Source organism: Lepisma saccharinum, chromosome 12, assembly GCF_977018435.1.
Source record: "Lepisma saccharinum chromosome 12, izLepSacc3.1, whole genome shotgun sequence".
NCBI classification, from domain to species: domain Eukaryota; kingdom Metazoa; phylum Arthropoda; class Insecta; order Zygentoma; family Lepismatidae; genus Lepisma; species Lepisma saccharinum.
Genome location: NC_139240.1, coordinates 27,493,321 through 27,506,103, shown reverse-complemented (window position 1 = coordinate 27,506,103; position 12,783 = coordinate 27,493,321). Strand labels below are relative to the sequence as shown.

Genomic DNA, 12,783 nt, shown 5'->3' with positions numbered 1-12,783 from the left:
TTCGTGTCTTTGTTTGCAGTCAGTGGCTAATATATTGTCACCATACGTGATCTTGTTAACCAATACCGGTGATTGGGGAGGGGGCAATTCCCCCATGTACCCCTAATCGCCGCCACTATTGTTACCTTATTATTTACTTTTACCGCTAGGCTAGCTGCAAGGCGGAAGTGGATGGAAAGCAAATGATAATGATTCGGAGCGTTCATGGTCTTCGACAAAGGTACCATTTCAGTGCTCGTCTACATCAGTGTTTCTCAACCTCCTGGCCTGGCCCGGTACTGGGCCTTGGCATAAATTACACCGGGCAGCGAAAAATAATGTAACATATTATTAAATATATTTAAAGGAATTTATTTGTTTGTTACGTCAGATATTTATAAATTATCAAACTAATTCCTTTACGAACTGGTTAGAGATGACAATAAACTACAAAATAGTTGAAATTATTTTATTATGCATAAGGCTTTATTTAATTTTAGTTTTCAATTAATATAAATAAATTATATGTCATACTTATGTTTGTCTTTCATACTTGCTTTACTTTCATTGTGCGTATATTGCAATTGGTGTAGATCAGTTAATTGTCTCTTGATTGATTTCATTCTTGTTATTAAACGTCGCTTTTCTGCCATTTTGGCTAATTGCGACGATGATAATGAGAGCTGATATGGTAAAATTCATGAAGGAGCACTCATAAATAACACCCATGGCCAGGTAGGGATTCGAACCCGGAACCTTTGGCGTCGTAGTTCGCTGTGCCAACCACTTGGCCACCCATGTCGGCTAATGATCGCTTGGAAGAGAGAGAAAGAGAGAGAGAGAGAGAGAGAGAGCATGAAACACTTTCCAAACACACACACACACACACACACACAGATAAATATTATTACCCTTCGTTCTTTTGTGTGTGTTTTCGATATTATCCTTAGTAAAGTGCAGTAAAGCCTCATTAATCCGGACTAATAGGGGGGGATAAGTTGACCGGATTAACTGAAATAACCTAAAAGAACACTAGAAAGTACATTACAACTCCGTTCATAGCAACAAAACACGTTTATTATGGTGTATTTAAAGGGTATAGGCCTAAATACACTATACAGTACAGTATAAAGTCTGCGGGAAACAGAATTCCATCAGAGGCTGACTGCCTTTTCTTTGGGAAGTTCTCTTCTTGACTTCTAGCCACATTTTAAACCTTGCATTCTGCTTTCCCCCCTTTTTTTTTGCCTTTTGCCTGTCCGGCTTATCGCGGTCCGTATTAACGAGGTTTTACTGTATATTCGAAATCAAAACTATTTGCTTATCTTTGTTGTCATAACGGCCTCCTGGACATTTTTGGTAGAGTATTTTTTACGACAAGATTGTTGGTGGATGGAACACCTTTCCTGTCCCGACCAAGATTTCGCACCCTGAACTACTGCAATATCTAAAACACTGGAAACATGACGACACCTGTCTCGATTAGCCTATTTGTCCTAGAGTGGACTTAACACAAAAAAGTCAGAGCAACTAAGCGTTCCTAGAATCCCCATTCACAGGAATTGTTGCTTCTGCCCTTTTCGCGTTCTCCTCTTTTTAACTTGGACTGCTTCCACGTTCCTCATCTTCTCCTACGCAGCGCTGCTCTTCTCCCGCTATTCTTAAACGGCCTCTGTTTCTGCCGGAATCCGGAAAACGTCTCTCTCCATCCAATTGCCCTGTAAGTTGTCCCTCGAGTCTGGCGTCGTGCAATGACAGGCATTCCACAGTTCTCGATTCTTGGCTATACGTCGCGAAACTTGGTCCATTACATTAAAAGAGGAACGCAAACTAAGAATATTTGAAAATATAATCCTTACAAAAATATTTGGACCTAAAAGGAATGAGGTGACAGGTGAGTGGGGAATATTAGAATGGTTAAATCAATAAGACTTAGGTGGGCAGGCCTTGTGGCACGAATGGGAGACGAAAGAAGAGTTTACAGGATTCTTGTTGGGAAACTTGATGGTAAGAGACCTGGAGGAAGGCCAATACGAAGATGGAGGGATAAGGTTGAGATGAACCGAAAGGAAATCGGTAGGGATGAAAAATAGTATATAGATTTTGCTCACGATAGGGACAGATGGAAGGCCTGTGTTGCTGCAGCCATGAACCTTCGGGTTTAAGAAGGCTAGAGAGTATGTATGGATGCATGTGAACATCATCAATTTCCCTTTATTCCATCCATATGACTTTCTTGGAAACAGGTTCAAGAAATTCATAAATAAGAGATATAAATAGCACAAAATGAGAGAGAATCGGAAAAAAATGGAGAAGGAAAATAAATAGAACATTAATACCAGACCCGTATCCAGAATTTATTTTAGAGGGGCAGATCCCATAATGTTAAAAAATACAGAATCCAAAATGTTGTCGTGTGTATTAATTTAGATGCGACCAGCAACGCTATTGTAGTATTTCAGCCAGACGTACAACCATAGAGTTGCAATTTCATGGTCCAGAGTAACGGGAAAAAAATCAACTCACAGATAGACCATCTCCCCGAGACCTGACAATCAGCAAGTGCTTATTGTTTACATCCAATTCTCAAGCAACCTTTTCAAATTTGTTTTAATTTTCTTACAACGCCACCAGTGAACAGATGCTTAGAAAATAATATATTTACTTGAGTTGTTGTTTTAAGTCCATTTTATGCAAAGATAGGCTAATCACAGTTTAAAATGGGACCCGAACCACTGTCCAATGTACCTCCACCGGGTATCGAACCCGGGAACTCTTGATTACAAGGCGGCGACGTTACCACCGCGCCATCGGGGAGGCCGATTATAATACTGGGTGAGTCTTTTAAAAGAGGCCCCGTGGAAAATGTGCTCCTTGCTTGTAGGCAACCCTGGTACACCGAAGAGAAGAGCGGGGCAGAGAACAGTCCAGGATATGTCATGTCATGTCATGTTGTCGAATATGCTTGGCACCGATATCCTGGACTGTTCTCTAACCCGCTCTTCTCTTCGGTGTACCAGGGTTGCCTAGAATAAAGCGGGACATTTTCGCATCACGGCTGTAGTTCGAAAAAAACTGGGGGGGTTGATAAATAAATAGAACAAAATTAAAAAGGAAACTACTTTTGAATGTTGGAAAACTTTCGAACGAGGAAAAATTCTGCTTTATATTTAGTTCGTTATTAAATAGCATCATCAAAACCAGTGTATACAGTAAGATGCAGATCTAAAGGTGTATTCAAAACTCACAAATCTTCAAATATGTTACAACTTAAGGCCGAATCACACGGAACTGGGTTTCCAGTAGAAATGCTAGTTGGCGCTTCATTGGCTAACTGGTTTGAAATGTTGGCTACCATGCCGGCTGTTAGATTGATTTTGACGACTAGACCGTGTTCTGATTGCAACTGGCTTTCTCTGCTAGATTCTGTAGAACAGCCAATCAGAGCGAAAGTTTGGTCATGTGGAGATAATCTGTGAGTTTGGCAAAGCAGTTTTATTTGTCTGTGTTTTCCGAGTGTTGGTTGCTTTTCTTTAAAGAAAAACAGAGACGAGGTGCATTCGTGCTTATTAATATTGATGAATTTATAAAAAGTGAAGATTTGTACACGACAGATGTGATTAGCCGATAATGAAAATCCTTGTTATTACCAATGTTTGTCATATTTAGTTCAACATTGTTTTTATGAATGAATCCTGTGAATTTCATGTGAATATACATATCCGAGTTCATTAAAAAGCTTGTTGAGTATACCTTCATTACCTTATTTTCTTTCGAGCCATTTTCTACCCCATACTTTTATTTCAATTTTAAATAATAACAGCAGTGGCTAGCTATTCTCCAACGATGTTCTTTCTTAGGTGACTCGTCCATCTTCTTAGCTTGTCTGTTCTGCGCAATGTTTTGTGGGAACAAAAGCATGCCGACAAGTACGGCAGCGAGTATTGTGTGAGTAGGAAACCAGCAGCTGAGCCAGAACCACACAACTAGTCCAAGTCCAACTGGAAATATAGCCTCAGGCATTAATCCAATCTGTATTGCAAAATTGAAAAAAATAGGCAACTGGGCCAAACTTCTTCCCTACGCATCAGGTGTAGCGGAGAGAGGAACTATTAACGAAGAACGAATGAAAACACTCTCCCGGGCAGCAATGGCCTAAGCGAATAGAGGAGCCGAGAAGCAGTTGCCGTCATATTTGTCCCCGTCTGGCGTCCTCCCAACTGTGCATCATGGAGGAGCTTGTTATGTCACGAAGATGGATCCGCTCCGTCTACCGCTTGAAATCTTACCTACGATTGCTTACGAGTATTTCTATTGCTACAAGAGGCTCACAAATCACCTTTCTTTTGCAGGTGACGGGAGGAAACAATTGGGAATAGAGAATAGAAATAGAAACTTCTCTATCTCGTCTTTTCTATTATTATATATTTTCAATTTATCACCTTTTCTACACAGTCACTGGAAGGAAAGAACTGATAATAGAACCGGAAACACCTCTCTCTCTATCTCTCTCTCTCTCTCTCCCCCCCCTATCTACGTGGACAACCCAAGGAACAATTGACAAGAGAATAGAAATATAATTCTATATCACCTTTTGTGTGTGTGTGTGTGTGTGTGTGTGTGTGTGTGTGTGTCTATATCGTATAAATTCCATTTCACTCTTCCTGTGCATACAATTCAACTAAACAATAAACAAGGAAGAAAGAGTCCTCCAACCCTCCTTTGGAATAGTTGGTTAGGGCTTCGGATCTGTAGTAAAATCGTAGATCTGTCGCAGGTTCGATCCCCTACACCAACAAAAAAAAATGTTCACCTGTAGACGAGAGAAAATGTGGTCTCCTGAAACGTAGTGTTAGAATTCGTAGCCTATAGTTTAAAGTCCTAGACGATGAATAATGTTCAATTAACTTTGCATATCGTTGTAAAACCATTGCCACTAACAATCAGATAATTTTGAGATAGAATTTCTATTTCACTTTTCGTATGCAGACAGTGAAAGCAAACCACTGATGAAGGTTATGGAAATTTCACTAGAGCAAGATATGTAGCCTAATTCTAATAATGGAAACTATCTTTCTTATAATTGTTGCCCGTTGTTAACTGTAATAATTGTTCATTATAAGTAACTTGACAGAAGGGATCTCAATATGTAGTTGATAAAAAGTACCTGTTAAACCAATTATTCTTAAATCCTAGATCCGATTATTTTCTTTATGAAATGTTCTCATAATGTTATCCCACATACAACTGCTATGACAATATAACGTGGAACAACATCAAATGATAACAAAAATACATTGTTGCATCTTATTATTTCTTTATCAGAAATGTATCACTGTTTTCTATATGGACACATACTATTACATACATACATACATATAGTATATACTGTATATATATATATATATATATATATATACGAGGGGAAGAAAATATATTCTACACTTTTGCCACAACTATTATCAGGTTGGCCACACTGCCTTCAGCACTTGTGTGCTATAAGGTTGTACTTTTGTGGTCATGCGGCTGAGTTTTGATCTTAATCGTTCCATTCTTCTTTCTTTTGGTACAGATTAAACATGGCCGCTCCACTGGCAGTGTGCACCAAGGAAGAACAGCGATCAGTGATCCGATTTCTCTGGTCTGAAGGTGTGTCAGGGACTGAAATTTGGGTGCTCCCACTGGAAATTGAACCCGGAACCTTTCGCACCAAAGGCGATAGGGCTATCCACACGATTGCTCGGAAGCTTACTGATAAACCATGAAGTGCCATTCTCTACTTTCAAAGCTCCATGAAATGCGCCATGACCCACGTTCGTAGCTGTAATGATTATCGAGATATAAACAAACATTTCCGAGAGATCCAAGGTCTTATTTAAGGTACCTTGAGCAATGAGGTATGTAAACCGCATCACCTCATCCGGACACGCCACAGACCTTCAACAATTTACCAATTGTATTGTTGCCAAGAAAGTGACTTAATGATCAGAACGAAAGCTAGGAGACCAGTAAGCGCTAAATTTTTCACTTCTGTCAGACCACACGCCAGTGCCAGTCCTCTCGATAACCGTGACTTTATAATGAAGAAGGCGGCAGGAGAGCAGCCTTTCGTGAGCTAAATGATGTGATGGGATTCATAAGTTTTCTTATATTCTGGAATAATGGTAAAAACAATTGTAAAGTTACTTATCATCATTTAGGATTATTATTTAGGTTTTGGAACCTTTCCTACCGAGTCATTGGATGGAAATAACTGATACTGGAAATAGAAACCTTTATCTCTCTCTTTCTAAATATGCAACGGAAGTAACAATTAAAAGAAGAAATATAAATATCTTTCTGTCGCCTTTTATGCATGGATAATGGAAGGAAACAATAGAGAATAGAAATAGCATTATTTATCGCATTTTCTACATAAATAAATAAAGAAAACGACTGACAGTAGAAATATAAACCTCTCTCTCTCTCTCCCTCCCTCCCTCCCCCCTCTCTCTCTCTCTTTATACTTTACAACGGAAGGAAACAATTGGTAAAATAAATAGAAATCTCTTCTCTCGTCTTTCCTACACGAATAATGGAAATAAATAATTGACAATAGAAATAGCATTCTAATCACAAGGGCAAGGATTTTTATGACAGCATATTTTTTTGGTAAGGGTGATGTGTTCCCTAAATATATAGAAATTTATATTGTGAAGGGCATATTTTGGCACATTTGGCCATTTCTACGTGATAAACCATATTTTGATGGATTTTCGGTCATATTCAGCATATTTTCGCTTTTTCAAGAAATATACAGTCATTTTCCAAGTGGATTCATTCTTACTCCCATGTTCATTCGAGGTTGTTTTTTTTTTTTTTTTTTTTGGACTGCAGCAAAATATTTTTCATTATTAATTGAAAATTTACAGAAAGTATTCATTGTGCACTGCAACTCACGAGGGCAACAAAGTGAACTAAAAATAGTATGTATATGAAAATATTTCAGCCTAAGTTAGATATTGATGTTTGAAACAGTCTAGATATAAGGGCATATTTTTCAAATTATATTGCATATTTTGTAAACCTTTACGTCATAAGAGCATATTTGGTGATTTTAAAGTCATAAAAATCCTAGCCCTGCAATCACATTTTCTAAACAGTGTAATAAAACAAATAACAATTGAAATAGGAACCATTCTCACCCTCCCTCCCTCTATCCTTTTCTACATAGACGGCAGAAGGAAACAATGACAAAATAAATATATAATATATTTCTCTTGTCTCCTCTACGCAGACAATTGGAAGAAAACAACAGTTGACAAGAGAAATAGACACCGTTCTATCACGCCTTTTCTGCACGGATAATGGAAGCAAAAAATTAGCAATTAAAAGATCATCCTATATCGCCTTTTCTACACACACACAATGGAAGGAAACAAATAGCAATATAAATATATATATATATATATATATATATATATCGCCCAGAGCAAAAGCGCCAATCTAGTGTTGTTATTAATTTTTAATTGTGTGTTCCTTGTAGCCTCTGTTAACCTATAAATGTCCCTTCTAGTCTTGCTCTGAAGCTCTAGTGTCCGTACTGCCGAATAGTACCACGCTTCAGAGATTTCGTGTCTGAGGTCAGCAAAGCGCTTTCAGGCCGATTAATTGATTTCCAATGACGCCCACGTTCCATTAATTAAAATAATTGAGGATAATAAGGAAAACGTAACCTGCATGGATTTATGTAGGTTGCCTAACTCCACGGCCACGAGGGATCTTCAATAGCAAGTTCAGTTATCGCCGTAGAGTTAGGCAACGCACACAACGCATTGCAAGGTAGTGTGCATTTCAGGATATAGGTGTTCCATTTTTACTGCTGGTGGCTGTACGTACAGTCACAGACACTTTTGGGTTGTAGCGATTCCATTGAAAATTAATGAGATTGTTACAACCGAAAAGGGTCCTTGACCACTGGCGTACGCAAGGGGAGCGGATGGGGCTACATCCTGAAACGTTCCCGAGTGATTGTAGAATGCTTAGGTACACGTGAAAACGAAATAAATAGACGAAATAAAATACATCCTGTACATAAAACATAAACGAGGTTTAATAAACTTTCAACATGCGTACAACATGGCGCCAGAGGAATCTGAAAACTAAACTATAAATATTCATAAATTTGGCTTTTGTGCAAATTTGTGAGGAGTCGTTGCAGAAATTTCATGGATAGGAGAGGGGCTACTGCATAAACAGTAATTTCTTAGATCTCATTTTATGATAAGAGAAACGACAGACATGTTTCAACGAATACTGATGAAACAATATGACGGGAATGGTTTAGATTACAAATTGGTCCCTCAAACATGTCACAACTCCAACTTGCTTTTCCATCACCTCAGCGCTCCGATTTAACGGATATCGTATTATTCTAAATGCAATTCACAGTTAAAATATCCTTCTTTGCAGTAGTATATGAGATATGTAATATTACCAAGGATATTATCTTAATTTATAAATTTACAAAACCACTCTTCGTCAATAATATACGAGGAATGATCAAAAATTTACCAAATGTAGGCTTTAAATAGTGTAGACCTCTGTCCAAAAGGTCCAAAAAGCAGGGTTGAAGTACGGTCTTGTCGGAAGTGACGTGACCTAATACAGTTCGAAAGCAACAATTAAACTAGCAATCGAGCCCGCAGCAGGCAGCACGCATCATTGCAGATATGATTACTAGACCCGCGCACTTGTTTGAAATCATGGAAGTGGAAAGTCAGCCAGGTGTTGGTTGTAGTTATTCTATGTGTGGAAATGTAATGTCCAAGTGTAACTCGAAACTTTTCGATTTCAGTCCAAGACTGAAATGCGACACCATTCTCGAAGGGTGTTCGGTTCAAGTATGATCTTGCACCTTTCGGACACGGCTTTAGTCCACCTGGAGATAGGCTTTTGGCAACTGCATGGAAGGATGTAAGGGGCTGATATTTTGGACTGCGTTTTGCAGACTAACGAGGCTCTGGCGTCTGAACTCACAGACAGGATATTCCTCTGTGGAGCTTGCGTAGTATCTTGTCCACATGTGTTTGTGATTGTCTCTTCGTCTATTCCATCTTCTCACCTTTTATCCTCATCTTCGCGATTAGCCAAAAGTGGCAGAAAAGTGAAGTAAAATCAAGCAGTCAATCAAATTAAATTTATAGAACTGCTAAAATATATTTTTCCACATTTGACGAGTTTATTTTGTTGTTCTTCACTACTCCACAACTCTCTTTGATTTTTTCTTCATGTAGGCCAAGTGCACAAAACCGCTTTGGATCAAGTCTTGGGTGAACGAAAGCTGATGGGATTGCATACTATTGTCTTCCTGGACGAGTCTCAAAATACTGTCTCCAATCAAGAATCACCTAGATAAAATGCATCTATTGTGCCTCTTTTTCTTCTATTCATCTAGTTATGTTTCAGAAATACTATTCATTTCATAGGGATACAGATCATCTAAATCAGCTAAAACCTGTACTTTGTGTAGTTACTCGGCCACACCATGATTTCTTTAAGGAATATTCGCTCAAATGTTGCGCACCTTGAAGCGCAATGCACTGCGCGCATGCGCAAAAGGCTTCGAGCCGTTGCGTCACTCTCCAGAGCCACGCCTACACCTCATACTTTTTGATCAATCCTCGTACATCTGCACCCTAATCGTCCACATGCACCAGAAACTGAACAGCATGCACCCAAAATGTAAACAAAGCACGCGTTTCCTCCGCGCAAACACAGGAAACAAGTCAAAATCGTCTACTCACCGTTCATGTTGTACATGGTTGGTCCGAACATATATCCTGGATAGACGTACGTAGGGGGCGGAGGGGCAGGGGGCTGGCCCATCGCGGGAGGGCCCATGGGGAACATTTGCAGGTGGGGGCCCTCCATGTCCTCCCGAGGGCTCCCAGGGGTTCCTGTTGACTCCGAACTCTGGGTGCCCTGGGGGCTGCAGTTCTGAAAACAAAAGTAATATGTTTAGTGTATCATTTTTGTTTGTGTCTGTGTAGAAAGCTATTACATATAAATCTTGATTTTTCCTCACTATTTTGCAACATTGTGTGTGTGCCACCCTGATGGTTTAGTCTTAAGTGGTCGACTTAGATCTTGTAGCGGGTTTGAATCCCAGACTGGGCATGGTGTTCTTCAATTTAGTCTAATCGCCGCGATGTGTACAGGTATATCCATATCTATATATAGGGTGAGTCATAAATATGGGTATGGGATGTAAGGGGTACATCAAACTGTCAACCTCACTTCCACGTAGTATATCCAGGACTACCTTTTGCAGACTAACGAGGCTGTGGCGACTTGCACTATGGCCAGTATAATTCTGTGTGTTGTCCTGTTTTTTATCCTTGTATGCTGAGTGCCCCTTTACAGCCTCAGCTTTTAACCTAAGTCAGAATACTTTAAGATTTTAGTTATGCTACATTACAGATATGTTATTTGTAATGGTAAGGGGCTGGACCCCGTATAACGTGACGGCTGCAAAATAGCCTAAGTGCTGACGCACCCAAAATTTTAAATTCAAATTAAAAAAGAATCAAAAAAATATGGTTACACGTTTGGTAAATGTAGAGTGTTCTTATACAATGTAGAGGGAAATGGTGAATAATATATTAAACTTGAAACTTCATTTTATCATTTCAGATAAGTGTCACGCGCCCGAGCTTACGTCATTAGCCAAGATAGCGCTCAACATGCAGCAGCAAGATTCAGTTGAAGCGTGGGCAGAATTGTCGTGAGAGCCGTGCAATTAACTTAAACTAAACAACAATTTTTGATGTAAGCAGTCGTTTTCTCTACTTTCCCACAGTCGACGGCAACAATGTTACGTTAAAATTGCCAGTTTTATGATCATTTTGGTATGCATCTGCCTACACTTCAAATGCAACTTACTGCTGCATATTCAGCGCCACCTTAGCTAATGACTAAGCTCGGGCGCGTTACACTTACCTGAAATGACAAAATAAAGCTTCAAGTTTAATATACCATTTACTATTTCCCTCTACATACTACAGTAACACACCACATTTACTTCAAACGTGAAGCCATATTAATAACTCACCCTGTATATTTAACTATATATGTTGATTCAGTTTATTTTGCTTCGCTTTTCTGACACTTCTAGCTAATCGTGACGATGAGGATGAGCGATGAAATTGATAAAGGGACTCGAACCCGAGACCTTGACGTCGTAGCACGCTGTGCTAACCACTCCGCCACAGAGGTCGGCGAGCGCAACTGGTCTACGTACTGAATTGCACATAATTTAAAAATAAATCAATCAAGAATCACCGACGTTCGTCAGAAAAATTTTCAGAAGCACAGGGTGAGTCAAAAGTCAGGTTACATAGGAATGTATAGGGATTTATAGTATATCTTAAATGTGTGCACCTTGAACATCCATGCATTTGCGCACACGACGTTTCCAGTTCTCCAGAAACTTTTGCAGATGGCCACTCGTGAAAATCACCTCTACCCTTTCCCTTTCGTCTTTTGTCAGCATATTCCTTCACACAGTCAGAAACTTCCTATGTAACCTGACTTTTGACTCACCCTATATTTAAACTCAGGATATATTGTTATAGACTGCGTTCTTGTGTCTTGTCTAAATACCAGGATTAAAATCTCTAACTGTTAAACCAGCAATTTTCATTATCTCCTTAGCTGAGGACCAAGTGTGAGGGAATGCGTGAAGGCTGGCGTTTATTTTCGCAAGGCACTTCCTGTGTCGGAGCTTGAATGAAGACCTGCCTGTCGCAGAGGCTGCCGGGAGTGAGTCAACCAGAAGAATGCTCTCGAAGACTATTCTCAGGCCAAGATGTTGGCAAGGGGAGAGAAGACGCCGAAAACATTGGCGTCCGTTGCGCTAGGTGGACACATTTCCCCATCAATTATCTTATTCTGAGAGCGGCCATTGACGGCAGATGTGACATGAGGTTTCTACACTCTGTCGCTTTGTGTGGCAAGGTGACTAAGTCTTGGTGGTGCTGATAAACCGAAACAATTGAACAGCGGCATCCGAAACGGTAACAGCACAGGTATGCATGCTTTGGAGGCAACGTATCATGTGTTGTATACAGCAAGTGCAGCATTTGTAGCCTTTCAAAGTGGAATAACACTGTGTGCAGGATACCCACATCACTAGGGCAAGTCCATGGCGGAGTGGTTACCACAGGAGTCCCGTGTTCGATTCCTGGTCTGGACATACGTGTTCTTTGTCAGTGTCCCTTCATCAATTTCATCAAATTATAACTCATCCTCATCGTTGCGATTAGCCAAAACTGGCAGAAAAGCGACGCTAAATAAAATATCAATACGAATCTCCAGTGGCGGCGATTGGGGTCCATAAGGATTAGCATACCGCAGGGACAAAAATGGCAAAAAGTGTGGGGGGCAACTGCGCCACCCTCGCCCCCATCTAATCGCCACTGCTAATCTCAATTTTCAATGAGATACCGGGTTCGAATCCTGACATGGGCATGGATGTTTGTGAGTATGCATTCATCAATTTCATGACATCATCACACATCCTCATCTTCGCCATTGGGCAAAAGTGACAGATATGCCAAATCAATCAATCAAATCAATTTTCAATGAGTAATTGAAATCATTTGATCCTATCAGATTTCAATTATCTTTCATATGTTGTAGAGCTGGTTCAGAGCCTGATCATTTAATGACCTAAAATTGATTTAAAATGGCAAATTGGAGGCATATGGCATAATGGTTCGGATCAGTGGCGGCGATTGGGTTCCAAAACCGGGGGAGGGGGAG

General features: G+C 39.9%; 1 protein-coding gene across 1 annotated transcript in view; it reads right to left on the bottom strand.

The window, feature by feature from the left end:
• LOC145996608 (uncharacterized) overlaps positions 1-12,783 on the bottom strand; it is a 336,214-nt gene that overhangs the window by 40,683 nt on the left and 282,748 nt on the right. Inside the window, exon 7 of the mRNA XM_083133185.1 lies at positions 9,765-9,957. Within this exon, the coding sequence (XP_082989311.1) occupies positions 9,765-9,957 (193 nt within the window). The remainder of the gene's footprint in view (positions 1-9,764; positions 9,958-12,783) is intronic.